The 18,199-nt window shown below is 37.0% G+C and overlaps 4 protein-coding genes across 7 annotated transcripts; 1 reads left to right on the top strand and 3 right to left on the bottom strand.

Moving 5' to 3' along the window:
- Positions 1–2,257: 2,257 nt before the first annotated feature.
- On the top strand, positions 2,258–4,475 carry LOC105143000 (NSFL1 cofactor p47). 3 transcript variants are annotated; one of them, XM_011050961.2, is made up of 5 exons: positions 2,258–2,474; positions 3,002–3,434; positions 3,516–3,801; positions 3,911–4,114; positions 4,234–4,475. In XM_011050961.2, the coding sequence occupies exons 2-5, from the start codon at positions 3,107–3,109 to the stop codon at positions 4,361–4,363; spliced, it is 948 nt and encodes a 315-aa protein (XP_011049263.2). In that variant the 5' UTR covers positions 2,258–2,474; positions 3,002–3,106; the 3' UTR covers positions 4,364–4,475. The 3 variants fall into 3 exon arrangements, with proteins under 3 accessions (XP_011049263.2, XP_011049261.2, XP_011049262.2); XM_011050959.2 differs by having other exon boundaries at positions 2,258–2,601; XM_011050960.2 differs by lacking the exon at positions 2,258–2,474 and adding an exon at positions 2,627–2,917.
- Positions 4,476–4,819: 344 nt separating this feature from the next.
- On the bottom strand, positions 4,820–6,879 carry LOC105142999 (uncharacterized). Of its 2 annotated transcripts, none has more exons than XM_011050957.2 (2): positions 6,567–6,879; positions 4,820–6,480 (listed from the first exon to the last, which is right to left on the bottom strand). In XM_011050957.2, exon 2 carries the CDS (start codon positions 6,371–6,373, stop codon positions 5,060–5,062), a length of 1,314 nt encoding a protein of 437 aa, XP_011049259.1. In that variant the 5' UTR covers positions 6,374–6,480; positions 6,567–6,879; the 3' UTR covers positions 4,820–5,059. The 2 variants fall into 2 exon arrangements, with proteins under 2 accessions (XP_011049259.1, XP_011049260.1); XM_011050958.2 differs by having other exon boundaries at positions 4,820–6,456.
- A 156-nt stretch (positions 6,880–7,035) lies between these two features.
- CPSF2 (cleavage and polyadenylation specificity factor subunit 2) lies at positions 7,036–11,072 on the bottom strand. The gene is made up of 10 exons (XM_011050956.2): positions 10,544–11,072; positions 10,293–10,452; positions 9,856–10,207; positions 9,424–9,734; positions 9,088–9,347; positions 8,822–9,007; positions 7,934–8,303; positions 7,592–7,786; positions 7,383–7,520; positions 7,036–7,187 (listed from the first exon to the last, which is right to left on the bottom strand). Exons 1-10 carry the CDS (start codon positions 10,690–10,692, stop codon positions 7,095–7,097), a joined length of 2,214 nt encoding a protein of 737 aa, XP_011049258.1. The 5' UTR covers positions 10,693–11,072; the 3' UTR covers positions 7,036–7,094.
- Positions 11,073–14,602: 3,530 nt separating this feature from the next.
- Positions 14,603–15,484, bottom strand: LOC147910142 (uncharacterized). Its single transcript, XM_087404009.1, has one exon. The coding sequence runs from the start codon at positions 15,482–15,484 to the stop codon at positions 14,603–14,605; it is 882 nt and encodes a 293-aa protein (XP_087260135.1).
- Positions 15,485–18,199: the final 2,715 nt, after the last annotated feature.

Genomic DNA, 18,199 nt, shown 5'->3' with positions numbered 1-18,199 from the left:
CATAATTGCATGGAATATATAGATTAAATAAATTCTTTGAATATGGCAAAGAAAATGAAATAGAATACAGCACAGAAACTTGTAGCAACATTGCTACAATATTTTAACATTGCATATTGCAATACAATGATGCAGAGACATTGCGAAAACTTCTTTTTGCAATATTACTTCAACAATGTTGCAGCAGTATTTTTCAAATATTTCCAGCAAGAGACACAAGAGTCATCCTATTCTTGTTCAATAATCAGTAAAAAACAAAGACAGAATGACTCTTGTGTCAATTTGTGCTTCTGCTGGAAAGCTCGCTTTGTTAAGACTTGTATATATTGATTGTATACAACTCAATAGAGTAAGGATTTGGATATAATGGAAGAATAGGAATTAATGATCACGTTTACAAGGCACACTTAATCGGATTTAATAACATCTATAGTTATGAAACTGACAAATCATAACTATATTCCTCTGAAAAATGGAATAACTGGTTAGTTCCTAATTACGAATATTATTAAACCCGATTAATGTCCATTTTTACCAATATAAATTAATTTTAATCTCAGTTCAACTTATCTTTGTCTTTTTTCTAGTTCTAAAGATTAGAAAAAGACGAAGAGTAATTTGAATCGAGATTAAAGTTAATCTATATTAGTGGAAATGGACACATAGGTGTAAACGTAGTCAATGTCTATAATTTATAGGAATACGGCCGAAAGAGAAGCACGTCCGAACGCCGTGACATTGCGATGCGATTTACATCACACAAGGCTTGTAAGTTACAGCATCGCAGGCATTAACATTACGCAAGGATAATTAACATTACCCGACTGACGATTAAAATTTCTTAAATGTTGTTCAGAATCATGTTCTGAATAACATTTATCAAGTTCAAAATCATTGGAGGTTGTACCTCTTATTTTCATTTTTATAGTAGAAATGAATTTTTAGTGCAAAAATAAAAATAAGAGGAACAATCTATAATGACCTTGATCTTGACAAATGTTTCCAGGTCATGATTCTGAACAACATTCAAGAGATAACTGTAACTTGCCTTATAACTTGAAAAGTACTTAATGAAAATGAACATAATTATAGTATTTTGGAAAGCTCTCGAGGTAAGAATACAAGAATACGTAATATAAAATGGGAGGGTTCCGTTTAAAATTCAAAGTGCCACCCAAGGTCAAACCAATGGAACCATCTTATGTACCCCTCAAAACTTTTATCTGAAATATTTTTCCTTAAAATGTACTGTTCAAGAGATATTTGAGATGATCGATTAAAATAGGACACCCTGTATACAGGGTTGGAAATTATTTTGTAAAAATAACTCATACCTTCGCAATACTGATAAACCTGTTCTGAGTTTCAATGGCAATTAAATATCTACAATGACTTTTCGAATATGATGAATATTTTCTATTACCCGACATAATGCTGTGAAAAAAGAATGCGTATAATTAATATAACTTCAAATTTCTTTTAAAAAATTGCTAAAACTCATTTTATTATTACTATATATATGTTTTACGTTATTTTATATATACATATATATATATATATATATATATATATAAAACGTGCTGTATGAGATAGCCTATTTAGCAAGCTTTGTTATATTTCTGGCAGCAATTTGCTGACAATGTCAGATAATACAAATTCTGTTTACAATTTGATGCCTTTCTGCAATCAAAAACTGGTAACAGGTTCTGTTCAAAATCTGTCTCCGCAGCCTTTGTTATCAAGGTATATATATATATATATACATACATACAGGGTTGGCCATATTCGACGGAAAGATCTGGCAACACTGTAACTTTTGACAGAGATGTTAGATCGAGTAACGACGTTTCCCATGATTGAAAAAAAAACATCTTTCCGTCGAATATGGCCAATCCTGTATATAAAAATTGCCACTTTTTACGTTTCCACTCGAGAGAATAGTATCTAGTATACAGTTAGACGATACATACAATTTGTTTACCTAAAAAAAGTAATCGCATTATTATATTAACGTTACAAATTAAAAAATGTAAATTGTTTATACCCATTTATTACTGAAAAAAAGTAAGAGTAAAGTAAGAGATAACGGTATTACAATTAAGTAACGCGTTACTTCCCAACTTTGAATTTATTCAATCATTCAAATACTGATCGCATTGATACAAACCAGTTTTCAAAACGCGGGAGTGCGCTTCATGCGGAAACGTCGTTTGAACGAACTTCCTCTACCCACTCACATCCGGTTCAATTCCACGCGGAATTAATTATGAGGGGAAAATGGGAATGGACATTAATGACAGGCGGATAGATCGAGAAAATTGACGTAGAATATAAAGTGAAAGGTGCGTCAGCTTATACAGAATCGGCCACGCAGGGTGGATTCGTCGCGATCGGAATCGCAAGGAGCGAAAAGAAAAAGAGAGAGAGAGAGAGAGAGAGAAAGAGAGAAAGAGAGAAAGCGGTGAACAGACATCGTGAGTTTTTTAACATTTGCAGAGAATGGCGAGCCGCGACGAGTTGGTCTCGCAATTCGCGGACGTAACTGGTGTTGACGCCGAGAGAGCGCTATTTTACCTTGAGTCATCCGCTTGGCAGCTCGAGGTGAGACAGCACATTTTACGAAACGCATCGGGGATCGAGGCTCTTTCCTCGTTCGTACGCGACGCGCTCCGCAATAATCTCGGCACCAGTTTTATAACCTGTTGTCGCATCCGTCATAAAGCTCTTATCGTTTGCCCGGCGGCTCGGCCGTCGCCGTCTTCCCCGACGTTTACACTCGCGTCATACCCTGACGCATTCGCTTTCGTGTAGCTCTCACATAGCTCCTATAAACTCACGATAAGTTCGTGACGACGGTAACCATTATCGGCGGGATATAAGATTACAAGTTTGTCGAAGCTTGACCCGTCGTACCACTGTAAGGTTTCTTCGTGTAATGAGATTGTCGAAATTTTCTTCGACAATCTTATCACACGCATTGGCACGTAGTTTTTCTTTGTAGGTTGCCTTGACAAGTTTCTATGAAAACGATGAACCAGCTGAACTAGTGTCCGAGACCATCGATATATCGCAGCAAGCGGAAGGATCAGAGGATAATAAAGGCGCAATGTCGAATAAGCAAACGAAATCTGACTCGACGGAGTCGAAGGGTGCCAAATCCAAGCCCAGATTTGGAACGTTAAACGATCTTCAGAATAGTGACAGCAGTTCTGAAGAGGAAGAGGGACAGGCGTTTTACGCAGGCGGTTCTGAACACAGTGGACAGCAAGTTCTAGGACCAGGAAAGAAGAAGAAAGATATTGTCAGCGACATATTCAAGTCGTGTCAAGAGCAATCTATCGCTGCAGACCCCCCAAAAATAGGAGGTCAACAAAGGCCGAATACATTTATAGGCACGGGATATAAATTAGGTCAAACTAGCTCGGATAGCGAAGGTATTTTCAAGTGTTTATTTTGCAAAAGATTGATGCAAAATTGGTAAACAAATGTTTATTACAATTTGTATATAATAATAGTGGTGATGGGAGCAAACGTAGATCAACAATCTTCAAGCGGTCTTATTATATTAAAACTGTGGAAAGATGGATTTACAATAAATGATAGTGAGATACGATCGTATGAGGAGGCTGAAAACAGAGGCTTTCTAGATGCCATTAAACGAGGTGAGATCCCAGCAGAGATTCGTCAGCAGGTACAAGGTGCAGAAGTACGACTCGATATGGAGGATCATCGTCATGAGACTTATGTCCCACCGAAAACCAAAGTGAAAGCCTTCTCTGGAAAGGGACATATGTTAGGAAGGTACGATTAAAGATTTATCTTACTATTATTAGGAATCAAATCCTGTTGATCTCGAATTTGATTTCTGTATTTCTTAAATTCTATTTCTGTAATATAACAAATATTTCAGTCCATCGCCAGCTACTGTGGGCATGACGGTTCCAACAGATCCTGCTGATCAAGCAGCCAATGAAACGCAAGCGAAAAAAGAACTGGATCTAGATGCTTCAAAGCCAACTACAACATTACAAATCCGTCTTGCAGACGGCAGTATTGTAAAGGCTCAATTCAACCTATCGCATACAGTCGCTGATCTTAGGCGATATATAATAACGTATCCTTTAATTTTTAAATGTTTTTAATTGTGCTTACATCTTTTCATTTAATTGTGCATCTTTTCTAAGTTAGCCGAAAGATTGAAAGAGAAGAGTTTTTCTTAACATATAATACCAGTATGAGACCTCAGTATGCTCTAAGGGATTTCAGTTTATTAACTGTGTATCCAACAAAGGAACTTGCGGAGGATAAAACTATTGAAGAAGCTGGTTTACAAAATTCGGCTATAATGCAACGACTGAAATAAACTTTTTTTAAATTCTTAGATTGATGTAACGATTAGATACCAAATATATGTTAAATCGCTTAAAAATAAAATTTCTATGTATTTTTATTAGGAATATAGAACCTTTTTTTTATATGTTCTCTTTTCTTTTACCGTATATCACCTAGTTCCTATGATTCCTATATTAATTTGAAATTCAACAATATTTAAAATTACTATAAGTCTAAAATTAGACGTTAAGTTTTTAATTTAATTTCCAATAAGCATAAATTAAAATTTTTATACCTAATAGAATTGTTTTAATGTATGTCAATACATTTCGCTCCCATATAACGCAGTCTAAGATCGGGACATCTTTTATATAATTCTTGCAAAAATGTTACATAAGACATCTTGTGTTCTGAATTTGGATTTTTGTTGTCTGGGCTGCTATATATAATTATATTACAGCACAAAAAATACAAAGATGTGGAACAGTTGAAAATAACAAGTAGGAATGCTTTATTAGCTTAAGTTTAAAACTTGAAATGTGTACAAAATATTAAAATAGCTGATAATGATTATGACTAGTTGTATAACTATGATGATTAAGGCACCTAATATGAAAGACGGCATATAATTATGAAATATCTATATATGTATGAATGAAATAGTATGCAAGTGGAGCACTATCCAAGCTTGTGCAAATATTAATTTAATATTACATAGAATTCCATATCATTTTATATCCGCATCAAGCAGTTTGTAAAGTCCAAAATATTTTTTAAGGATTGACGAATTTTGTATATCTTGGGCAAATCTCAAAATTGTGACATCTTCTACTTGTTGACTCTCTTTATAATTATCACAATACGTGTATTGATTCACAGCAACCAAATCATTTCCTATCTCTTTTACATACACATGAGAATTCTGTAATGATACGTATGGCTTGTGTATGTAAATGGAACGATTTTTCAGAATGTTTATATCGGTTCTAGTCTTCTTCAATACTGTCAGTGTCGAATTGGCATATTGTTTATTGTCAACTTGCTGTGTACAAAAAGTCATAGTTTTGAGCTTGTAGCGATCGGCTATTAATTTAGTTTGTTTGAAATCTGCCAACAAATCAATCATTGCATGATGGTACTTTAAGTTTACATACTCGTTCCAGGAGAGAGCAATAACATAAGCAACTTTGTTGTATGTACGATATAAACAATCTGTCTCAATGATTTCTCTTATGATATTTTGATCAATCTCCATGAAAGGGAAGTTCCATGGTATAACGGTATATGTAAATTTCCAAAAAGAAGTTGGATCGTTTGCCATTTCTTTTAATCTACTATTAAATTCATTTGAAATTCCAGAATCATATATGATGAAATTATCCATACCGATCAATGCATGGAAGCTGATGAAACCTATCATATCTATTGATTTTGTTGGCTTCATCGATGATTGTGTCAAACACACTCCTATCCTGCTGTGGCTTAAGCTCCGTGGCTGTATTTTTATGGGAAAAATAGGTGCATAATTAAGATATTTGTTAGACTTTGTAACAAATGTTATTCCAGTAGGGGTTTCATCACTAATGTATGTACAAACAAAATGATATCCTCCATATCTTGAATTTTCTCCTAAACTTGAAGTAATTGCATTGCCAATGGGAATAAATCTGAAACTCCCCAGTATAGGTTTACTTTCATTCTCAAAGAAGACAAGGCATTGCATATTTGAGACACTGTTTATGGTCCCAAGTCCAACTGCCCGTATTTCCTTATCGTTGATGCTGTATGCAGAATATATGTACAAATCATCCTCCAGGCGTTGCCAAGAAGGAATCGGTTCATCGAATTTTGCATTGAATATGGTGAAAGTTGTATTAAAATTTGTACAACCTGCATCTGCTGTTCTTGGCCCAGGTTTCCCGAAATAATTAAAAACTTCTAAGACATATCTCAACTTGTTATATTCATGTCTATAAATGAGCAGAGATATGAGGCTTACTACCGCTGTAACAGCTAAAGCAGCTTGGTAATATTTTCTCATATTGTTGATGGTTATATTCTTAATCTCATATAAGTTTCTCAAGACTAAGATAAATTTCTTACGTACTGCATTTCATAATCATTCTGAAATCATGTTCAAAGATCATTCTGAAAGAAAAATAAATAGATATATGTCACCTAACCTCATGATTAGTAACTATTGTTACATGCACACAATTATAAGTATTTCTTACTCTTTATTTGTATCATTTGTATCTCATCATTTTAGCTGAAATTATTATTCCTCGCTAGTGAGCGTCTCATATAACCATAAATTGCCCGTTTTATTCAACGTCAAATTTCTTGATCTTTGACAAAATCACGTTTTTAACATGAATCGAGATTATTATAATACTTCAGATAAATTTGTATAATTTAATCTTTTAATGATTTTTTTAAATTGTAGTACACAACAATTAAAAAATGTAACATACACATGCATCAACACACATTATCATCATCTGTGCTGTGTGCATCCATAGTGAATTGTTTTGATGTAGATGCGCGTAAATTCATCGTGCTGATTGGCTGTTAGATAGTGAATTTTTAGAGTCCTAAGAACTTTTCCGGAAAAGCGCCAATTATAAAAATTGTTCTAAATTTTTCTTACGAAGTGCAAAAAAGCAATGGAAAATGTAAGGAAAAATCAATAAGACACGAAAATTCTTATAATTATTATATAAATACAATCTCTTTACATATATGTGTATACTATGCATACTTTATACAATTGCATACTGCTCATACAATAACTCTCGCACTTTATAATAATCCTCGGAAATGCAACCTTCCAATATTACCTTTCCAGCCTCGTGCTAAAATAAACACAATAATTATTTATTTAATTACAATATTTTTTATATAGTAATTATAATACTTTTATAAATATATTTTGAAATATATATATTTTTGAATAAAAATGCAAAATGTATATATATATATATATATATATATATATATATATATATACAATATAAATAAAATCATTTTTACTGATTACAAAAACAAACCCTTCTGACGGCGATAGTATTATTACAACACCATAGTACTCCTCCACTAAATTCTGATGGAATGTTACTTTTGTTTAAAACTTGTTTAAAATCAGATAGTTTCAATTCATTTATAAACGTTGTTTGATGACCGGGAACCTGTAAAAGTACAATTTATGATAAAATAAATATAAATTAAATTTTTACATTCTCTCAACTATATATCTCACCTCATTTAATGGCAAAGGTTCCAAAGTCAGTATTTTGTCACTTTCGTCAATTGCATTCTCGGATTCGGTATCAGCAATGGCATCTCGACAAATTTGATCACGTGCCGTTATCATAGCATCTATCCACGCCACTTCAGAGTCGCCCTTACCCTTCGAGAAATTCAATCCGCTTACTAGAGCATCAGTCAAACGTACCTATAATGAAAAAATACATTTCACATAATGACATATTGACATTTTTTAATTAATACAAATTAAAAAACAAAAATAAGAAAAAATTAGAATCATGTCATTTAATATTAATAGAAATGATAATTGGAAAAAATAAGAAAAGATAATTACTTGATAAATATGTGTTTCTGTCGTGGCATCTAGTGTCTCTCCTCTGCCTGGAATAAATACTCTTGCACCGGTACTTTGCGCTTGCTGCGCTAGTATTTCTGTGTCTTTAGGCGAACCTCTAACTAAGACAACTCTTCTCGGTCTTAGTTGCGCCAAAATTTTCTGTAAAGATTCACCGTCGGATCTACCTTCGAAATCTATATATGTTACTGCTGCATTAACAGTCATCATACGTGAAACTTGTACACATTTTGTCGGAATATCTACTGCTACTTCTGGATGATAATTGAATTCATCCTGCTTCATTTCTACATTCTCCTTATTATCTTCTACTTCGGGTACAATCTCTGCTATTTTATAATCTTCCGGTCTGTAATAAGTTATAAGAATAAAAGTTTAATTACAGCTTATAATTAAGTACATATTCATTCGTAAAAATGAACAAATAAACAAGCAATGGATTATTGTTAAAATGTTAGGTGTAGTAAAAAGAAATCCATTATTTTTCCAATAGATGGCTTTAGTAATCTCTATCTCGTCTATGCGTGATACAGATTACTAAAGCCATCTATTGGAAAAATAATGGATTTCTTTTTACTACACCTAATATAAATACATAGATGCAGATAATTGTTTTAATATATATATACGCGAGTGTGTGTGTGTGTGTGTGTGTGTGTGTGTGTGTGTGTGTGTGTGTGTGTGTGTGTGTGTGTGTGTACATATATATATATATATACAAAATATTTTATATATATTTTATATATATTTTATATACATTGTATAGACTTTCGAAAAAGATTTAATGTTAATAGTAGAATTATTTTTATTAGACATTTTTATTGTATTTATTTAAATAAATTTTGTAGTGTATAAAAATATCTTTACTTTATAATTTCTCCATATTCGTCTATTTTAATCTTTTCTTCTACAAATGGAAACATGGGATGTTGTTTTTTACTTTGTTTAAAAAAGCCAGGTTTACTTTCTTGCTTCACTAATAAATCATGCTTTCCCCTGCTACCACCAACTTCTATTTCATCTTCAGATTCAGAACTCACATCTGCAGTTTCCCTAATAAAACACATTTTATAAATATAATTAGTAACATGTAAATTATAACTTAATGATAGATGGATATACATTATACGTACATCTGTTCTTGTTTCAGTTGTTCCTGCTTCAGTTTTTCTCTTTTTTGATATTCTTCCAATTCAATACCTTCGAGTTTCACTCGTCTCTTTACTTCTAGTGTAATATTTCGATTACCTCCTTTCTCTACTAAGTCTCTAGCAAGTGTACCAGGAGATGTTCTGCTCGTTAATATAATACTGTTTTGTGGATTAGAGCACCATTGAAGAAATAATTCTCGGGAAAATCCACATTCCATATCGGGAGTGCTTGCAAGAACCACCTAAATATAATAATTTGAAATTAATCTTTAAATCAAACAATCTAAGAATTATAGAAATTTTAATTATTTTATTTACCTTTGGACTTGGGACTTGATTCAATTCAGCCATACTATGACAAAGTTGCAAATGTTTAAATTGAAATGGGTTGTTACGTGCACCTTCAAAACTTCTCATTAATTTATCACTCATCCATTCGATTTGCGATTTTGCGAATTCTACAACATTGTAGCTCACATTGTTGAGAAGAGCTAATGAATAAGCAAGTAATCCAGATTCCTTATTACGCCACAGTTGATCCAACATATGTGCCAACTCCAATACACGACCAGCTGTATCTACACTAACTAGTACATTTCCACCGCCTCGTAATGTTTGCAAGATATTAGCTAAATAACACAAATGCAAATGAAAAATATATATATCTGTTAAAAACACATCTTCTACATTTATCTACTTAATTTACAATTTTAGAAAAAAAAAGAATAAAATAAAAAATATGAAATTTACTCATCAATTTCTCATCCCTTGTTCTTCGTCTAGCTTGCTGATATGTGGCATTGAATGCATCTGTTATCAATAATGACGGCCTTTGCAATCTTTCCAATTCACAGCCATTTAAGTGGCGTTCCTTTTTATGATTAAAATCTACAGCATATATTATATCCTCTTCCCCAACTTTCACGATCTTCCAAATTGTTCCACCAATCATGTGTCCTGCTGGTAAAGGCGTCAACGTGACACCATAGCCTTTACCTTTCATTGATATACTTTGATTATATTTTAGCTGTACAATTTTATCAAATGCGGCATCAACGTCGTCTAAAGTAAATAGATCAAAATCTTCCATATTATGACGAGACTGAAATCAATATAAATAATCAACTAAAATATTAGTATTGATCTAATATATATTTTTTACATTTCTGAGTATTAAAAGAACATACCTGATATATATCATACATAAACATTTGACCCATTTTATAGACAGGTATGGTAGCATATATTGGACAATTCAAGCCACATTTACCTACCAAATATGGTAATGCACCTAAATGCAATGGATCTGGATATGAAAGTAATACCGCATCTATTTGATGTACATGTCTAGAAATATAAAAAATAAAAGGAATAAATATATGAAAATTATATAAAGTATTTTTTGTTACAATAACAATTTTTTTCATGAGCAGTGCACCTCTTTAATTCTTTTATGAAATCTTGATCGAAGTTTTCATCCCATCCACAATCTAATAGTATCCTCAATTCATCCACTTGCAATATGTAGCAAGGCGGAGATTCGTTCATCGCTCCAGAGATAGCGTGAAGTTTTATAATAGATGTCATTTTTTTGTATTTTCTTTAATAGTATATTACAAATGCAAATCTCAAACGGTACCAGAGATGTGTCAAGTGTCGGTCGTTATTTCAAGATTATTTTCAATTGTTCCTTCAAACTTCTATCATCCTAACCAAAAAAAAAAACAATGGCTTGTATTTTGCCGAATGCAATGAATTTAACTCTGACTAAACTCAGACTTGCATTACATCTGTATTAAATTTGAACTATTTATCAAAAATTTGGGACAATAATATTAGAAAACAACAATATGATTTGTATCTGTGACAGTCATACAGATATCTAAAATTCCGATACATAACAAATGATAGCAAACTTCGTTAAAATATCAGGCCGCGGTAGTTTATTTTGGCTATATTCACCCAGGTGGCGCTTAGATTTTTAACTATGTGGGAAATCTGACTCAATGGATAAGTCAGAGTTCTTTTGACAAGCCCACGCTTGTCGTGTGATGTGATAAAGAAATTTACAATCGAGACTTAATTTGTAACTGTAAATATAATATTTATTTCACGAGTACAATTTTATACGAACGTACAGGACGAACACCTCTATTGATCTCTTAATATAATATTTCTTTTTTTATTATTTTTTTACGCTGCTAGGCAACTCGTTACCAACACAATCCTTAAGCTTACTACGCTCGCTGCGCTAGTGAGGCATTAAGAATTCCCCACATACTCCCCCCCGAGTGACAACGAATCCGGCACTTAGGTCTACCTTATAAAATATATACAACGTGTCATATAGAATATCTTAAAAGTATCTGACAAAAATTAATTACATTTTTGGAAGATCTGTTACAATTATAAGGCGAAAGTCACCTTCCTCTTCGGGCGCGCATACGTTCTCAAAGTTGGTCGCTCGTTGCTAGACGAATTAGCTGTTTGCCCTGTTTCTAGAATCGCACTACACAAATCATCGCGTATGCCATACGCTGGCTTCAAATTCTCGACTGATACACTGCGCTGTGCACCATTAACTTCAATATCGAAAACTCGATCCGAAACACGATTTATAATCTTGTGAGGGCCGGTGTAAGGACGCTCTAATGCTCTCTTGGTACCGCCCACCCGTAGAAAAACATGGGAACAAGAATATAAATTTTTAAATACGAATGCGCGTTTCTTGTGCTTATGCTCTATTGAAATTGGCTTAACTTTGCGCATATGCTCGCGGAATTCCTCCATGAAAATTTGCGGACTAGGAGTGAAGTCGTCCGGCAGTATAAATTCTCCGGGGACGCGCAGTGTCGTTCCATAGACAAATTCCGCAGGCGATGCGCCGGTGTCAAGGCGGACATGAGTACGCAGACCTAATAATACGGTCGAAAATACTCGTGACCAACCTTCATTGGTATGACACATAATAGCAGCTTTTAAGCTTCTATGCCACCGCTCAATCATACCGTTCGAAGCGGGATGATACGCCGTGGTACGAATTCGTTGACAGCCGATCAGCTGAAGAAGTGCCGTAAACAGTTGCGCTTCAAACTGAGTACCTTGATCAGTAGTTATTGTTTTGGGTGCTCCAAAATTTGCTACCCAGTTGTCATAAAACGCGCGTGCCACTGTAATGGCTTCAATATCTTTCACAGGTATTGCTACTGGCCAACGCGAAAATCTATCAATCATCGTCACACAATATCTGTACCCGTCCGACTCAGGCAAGGGACCTATTAAATCCATATGAACGTGCTCGAAACGCCCGTCGGGTGCGACAAATTTTTCAGGATATAATCGAACGTGTCTGGATATTTTTGACTGCTGACAGTCAAGACAATTCTTACACCATGTTGTAATATCGCGATGCATGTTGGGCCACACATATCGTTGACGAATTACCCGATCCGTGACTTTAGGGCCCGGATGAGCCGCATCATGGAATAAATGAAAAACGCGATCTCGTAAAGATGCCGGTATATAGGGACGGATTGCCTCGCCAGTCATTTCGCAGTACAGTGTAGTATGCGTCGGCCCCCATTGAATTCGCTTCATAGAAAGCGGAAAATTAGGAGATTCGCGAATAGATCGTAGTTCCTCGTCTTGTTCTTGTTTCTGTGCAAGTTCATTAAGTTCGATCTCAACAGGTAAACGAATGGCTTCGATGCGGGAAAGGGAATCCGCCACAATATTATCTTTACCCGATAGGTATTCGATACGCGTAGTGAACTGTGAGATGAACGAAAGTTGCCTCTGTTGCCGAGGTGACGCTTTTTCGGAACGTTGCAAAAACGCGTAGATGAGAGGCTTGTGATCGGTCACAATTTTGAAATTTCGCCCCTCGAGGAAATATCGAAAATATTTGATTGCCTCGGCGATCGCCGTAAGCTCCCGATCGTACGCGCTGTAGTTCTGTTGTGCCGAATTTAATTTGCGCGAAAAGAATGCGAGCGGTTTCCAAAAATCGTCTAAACGTTGTTCGAGGGCGGCCCCGATGGCGAAATCTGACGCGTCACAAACAAGGCGCGTCTCGGCTGCGTCGGAGGGGTGAGAGAGTATAGTCGCGTTGACCAGACTCTCCTTGCACTCATTGAACGCTTCTTCAGCCACCGGCGTCCATATGATTGGCCGTTTGTCATTTTTGCGTGAATCGCGAAGGTACTCATTCAATGGTGCCTGAACGATAGCTGCATTATGTAGTAATTTACGATAGAAATTGACAAGCCCAAGAAAACGACGCATTTCGACTATAGTGTTAGGCCTTGGAAATTCGCGAATAGCCTGAATTTTATCGAGTGTTGGTTTACACCCTTCACTGTTAATCGTAAATCCGAGGAATTCTAATTCCTGCTTGCCAAACTCGCATTTATTTACATTGAGTCGTAAATAAAATTTTTTAATCGCTGTAACACTATGCGTAAATGAGCTTCGTGCTCTTCAAGAGACGTCGACGCTATGAGTATGTCGTCGATGAATGCAAACACAAATTCCAGATCGCCTAGAGCGCGGAAGATTTGACGCTGAAATGTTTGACTCGCGTTTCTAAGACCGAATGTCATGAATTTATATTCGAACAACCCGAAAGGCGTAATGACAGCCGTTTTCGGAATATCTTCCGGCGCCACTGGAATTTGATTGTATGCCTGATACAGATCTAGCTTAGAAAAAATGACTTTCCCACGCAAATTGGAGGAGCAATCGTGCAAATGCGGTACGGGAAATTTATCCGGCACAGTAATTGCGTTAAGACGACGGTAATCGCCGCAGATCCTCCATGATCCGTCTTTTTTCGGTACCATGTGAATGGGACTTGCCCATGGACTACTGGACGGACGGCAAATACCGGCTTTGACTAGCCGTTGAAATTCAGCCTTTGCCGCTTTTAATTTTTCCGGACTTAACCGCCTGGGACGCTCAGCAACCGGCGGGCCCGTGGTAATGATATGATGACGAACATCGCTACTGCAATTCGGAGTTACCTGTTCTAAACCGGTGACCTCCGGAAATTCAGATAAGATACTCGCGAATTTCGTACTGGGTTTGACTGTGCTAATGGCAAGCTGTGGTACCGATTTAACAATGCCCGACACGTACACATTATTTTGTGAATCGATGAGTCTACGACCTTTAAGGTCCGGAAGGAGACCATAATGTGCAATCAGGTCGGCCCCAATAATCGGGTACGGAACTGATGCTACGCAGAAATTCCATGTGATCGGGCATATCCCTAAATGTAGCGTTCGGAACGACTCCCCATATGTATCTATACACGTATTGTTTGCCGCGTAAAGTTTGAAATTGGTCGGAGTTTTGTTCTTCGCGTAAGTGCTGGGAAGCAGCGAAATTTCCGCCCCCGTATCTACAAGGAATAACTCTCCGGTAACTCGATCTCGGATGTGGAGACGGACAGAAGAATCGACGCCCGCCATACCTGTCTCCTCGGTGGCAGACGATTCTATTCCCCCGCCATTTCGTCCGTTAAAATCTTGGGCTTTGACCAAGGGCACGGGAATTTTTCAGTTCCCTTACAGACTCGCGCTTGTTTCCCAAAAGTACGATGCGGCCAGCAGACACGAGAGTTTCTGCTTTTGGAACGCTTACGATTTTTATTTATCTTGTCTCTCGTCTGAGATCTGCTGTATCGCTTGATCTCAGCAGCGAGGGTAGCAATATCAGCGGCCAGACCGTCGATCCTGGCTTCTAAGTCGGACGGTTTAGACTCCGACGACGATACGGCGGCACACTGCGCAGAATCACCCACGGTTTCAACTATTTTATCCGCCATTTTGGCTAATTTATCCAGATCCGTACTTTCGGTAGTCGCAAGAATGCTTCTAATGTGCGGTGATAAATGTTCAAAGAACACAATTTTTATTACGGCATCGTCACATCGTTTGTCAGAGTTTAAGTTACGAAGTCGACTGAGAATCTGCGACGGTTTCCCTGATGTAAGCACTTGGCCTTTTATTAATTGTTGCAGTTGACTTTCTGCTGACGCTGAAAAATTTTCAATGATACGCTGTTTTAATTTGTTATATGGTTCATTAATATCGGGTTCCGCGATGAGATCTCTGCAGCACGCGATAGCTTCTGCGTCCAGAGACATAATCACGTGATGCGCCTTAGTCTTTTGCTCTGTGATTCGAGCGGCCTCGAAAGTGGCCTCGACTTGAATGAACCATATCACCGGATCTTTAATTAAGAACGGCGGAATTTTCGGAACTCTATATGAATCCACGCGCGCGACATTGCCTGCCACCTTGCCCTGCATCTGCTGAAGCATCGCTTGCAGTTGCATCACTTGCTCCTGCAATTCGTCGTTGGTGGGAGGAGCCATGACTATACGTGACGAAGTTCGCGAACAATCAGTACTTCCTAACGACCTTAAATATTAATCGCTTACGCGCGCGCTATAAAAATTTCGATCGCTCAAAGTTAATTTGTCAATAATGGAGAAATTGTTAATTGACATTCGTATAATTGACCTCGTGAAGAAAAGCGCGGAGGATCTACTTTCCTGTTTACCGGATTACGCACGCTTTAAAACTAACGCGCTGCATACACAACTTGCCCGACTGCTATGCGGCGAAGTCGTCCTTCACAGGTCACAATGGCGGCGAGGTCGTCCTTGACAGATCACAATGGCGGCGACGGCGATGACGTCCTGAACGCCGGCTCCTGGGCTGATTCGTGCAGTTCCCACATCGGCGGAACGCTGAGCGCCTGTCGTTGGATATGTCTCTGCGGTGTTTCCAACGGCGAGAATTTTCCACTGGCCCCGGCCTTAACGATGGGGCCTTGCGACAGGTCACAATATCGACGATGAGCTTGCTGCTGCTTACGACGTCGGCGATGGGCCTCCTTGTCGGCTACTACGTCGGCGACGAGCTTCCTTATCGGCTACGACGTCGGCAATGTGCACTTCTGCTCGGTTCGAAACCAAGTTCGTCTCGATGTTACTCGAATGACAGTTACCAGTTAATCGCTTCTTCCTCTCGATCACATCGGCCTTTAAATCTCGTCGGCCTTTTGTATCACGATGGCCTTTCGTATCACAATCACGTCGGGGTCACCAATGTGGGAAATCTGACTCAATGGATAAGTCAGAGTTCTTTTGACAAGCCCACGCTTGTCGTGTGATGTGATAAAGAAATTTACAATCGAGACTTAATTTGTAACTGTAAATATAATATTTATTTCACGAGTACAATTTTATACGAACGTACAGGACGAACACCTCTATTGATCTCTTAATATAATATTTCTTTTTTTATTATTTTTTTACGCTGCTAGGCAACTCGTTACCAACACAATCCTTAAGCTTACTACGCTCGCTGCGCTAGTGAGGCATTAAGAATTCCCCACAACTACATATAAATGATATCTTTTATGAAGAACAATAAAAAATCGTTAGAAACATTAGAAATTATAGAAGAATGAAAGTGTGCAAAAAGAAATAAAATTTAAAAAGAATTTTAAATCATATAAATTTTGTTCTTTTAAAAAGTATAAGTTGTAAACAAATTATAAATTGTATATATAAGTTTGTATATATAATATACATATATATAATATAAAACTACATTATATTGTACAGAACTTCTGAAAAATTCTGAAATTTATATAAAAATTCTAAAAAATTGTGTGAAAAATTTTGAAAAAAATATTATAATCCTGATGAAAATTCTTCTCAAATTTTTTCATATAATTTTTTAGAATTTTTATAAGTAACAGAAAAGAAGATCAAACACCAAAACAATAATTGTCTTCGATTAATATCAAAATGTTACGAGGGGTATCCAGAAAATAAGTTCCGTTTGTATTATACGTTTAGTAAGGTCGATGTATGAGCGAGCTGGCAACACAGCATTGAAGAGGGGAAGCTACCGAATAGAATGAGCGGTGTTCGGCGTCAGTAGCTCGTGAAACACGGTCAGGAGAGGTTATCAAAATGGAGTCCTCCACTTCGCGTCCCGCCACCTCCATTCCGATTCCTTCTCGAGTTGTTTTGCGCGGCATCATTCAGTTTCTTTTTGCTCAAGATTTTAAATCGGTTGATATTCACAAACAGCTTGTTTCTGTATATGGAGAGAGTGTGATGAGTGAATCTATGGTGCGGAGATGGGTCCGAGAATTTAAGGCAGGAAGACATTCGCTTGAAGACGAAAGTGGGAGAGACAGACCCTCCCTTATCACGGATGAGTTGACGACAAAAATTGAAAATGCGATTCGCAATGATTGTCGTTTAACTTTAGATGAACTCCACAACCTTTTTCCAGAGATATCCCGAAGTCTTATCCATGAGATCGTTTCAGAAAAACTCGAATTTCGCAAGGTTTGCGCCCGTTGGGTTCCCAGAGAACTGACTCCTCTACACAAGGCCACACGAGTGACTGCAGGTAAAGAATTTTTGGACCGTTACAGGGATGAGGGAAATGACTTCCTTAAATCTATAGTCACTGGAGACGAGACCTGGGTCGCCCATTACACACCAGAAAACAAAAGACAGTCAATGCAATGGAAGCACACCTATTCTCCAACTGCAAAGAAGTTCAAAGTGGTCAAGTCCGTCAAAAAAATCATGGTTTCTCTCTTCTGGGACCAAAAAGGAATTCTGCTGATTGATTTTTTGCCTCAAGGAGCAACAATAAATGCGGAGCGCTATTGTGAAACTTTGAAAAAGCTGCGTCGGGCCATTCAGAACAAAAGAAGGGGGATGTTGACAGCAGGTGTGTCCCTTCTTCACGACAATGCTCGGCCGCACGTCGCTGCTTCAACAACTGCACTTTTGAATCAGTTTAGTTGGGATGTTTTGACCCACCCACCGTATAGCCCGGATCTAGCACCATCGGACTACCATCTTTTTACGAAACTGAAGGAGTCCTTGGCCGGAAAACGCTTCCAAAGCGACGAGGAAGTTCAGACAGCTGTAATTAACTGGACTAAAGAACTGGCGGGAAGTTTCTATGCAGAAGGGATTTCGAAGCTTGTTTCCAGATATACAAAATGTATTGAGATTGACGGGAATTATGTAGAAAAAGACTAGAAGTTG

This window comes from Acromyrmex echinatior, chromosome 3 (assembly GCF_024713525.1).
Source record: "Acromyrmex echinatior isolate Ae372 chromosome 3, ASM2471352v2, whole genome shotgun sequence".
NCBI lineage: Eukaryota > Metazoa > Arthropoda > Insecta > Hymenoptera > Formicidae > Acromyrmex > Acromyrmex echinatior.
Note: the sequence above shows the minus strand (reverse complement) of the source record. Positions and strands in the feature narration are given on the sequence as shown.

What these genes read in the sequence shown, in the direction of transcription:
- LOC147910142 (XM_087404009.1), bottom strand. Translation starts at nt 15,484, where the DNA reads ATGGCTCCTCCCACCAACGACGAATTGCAGGAGCAAGTGATGCAACTG.
- CPSF2 (XM_011050956.2), bottom strand. Translation starts at nt 10,692, where the DNA reads ATGACATCTATTATAAAACTTCACGCTATCTCTGGAGCGATGAACGAA. An exon ending in TTCATAAAAGAATTAAAGAG is followed by an intron (nt 10,453 to 10,543) that starts GTGCACTGCTCA and finishes TTATATTTCTAG; the next exon opens with ACATGTACATCAAATAGATG. An exon ending in TTATGTATGATATATATCAG is followed by an intron (nt 10,208 to 10,292) that starts GTATGTTCTTTT and finishes TATTGATTTCAG; the next exon opens with TCTCGTCATAATATGGAAGA.
- LOC105142999 (XM_011050957.2), bottom strand. Translation starts at nt 6,373, where the DNA reads ATGAGAAAATATTACCAAGCTGCTTTAGCTGTTACAGCGGTAGTAAGC.
- LOC105143000 (XM_011050959.2), top strand. Translation starts at nt 2,500, where the DNA reads ATGGCGAGCCGCGACGAGTTGGTCTCGCAATTCGCGGACGTAACTGGT. An exon ending in AACTAGCTCGGATAGCGAAG is followed by an intron (nt 3,435 to 3,515) that starts GTATTTTCAAGT and finishes ATATAATAATAG; the next exon opens with TGGTGATGGGAGCAAACGTA. An exon ending in AAGGGACATATGTTAGGAAG is followed by an intron (nt 3,802 to 3,910) that starts GTACGATTAAAG and finishes CAAATATTTCAG; the next exon opens with TCCATCGCCAGCTACTGTGG.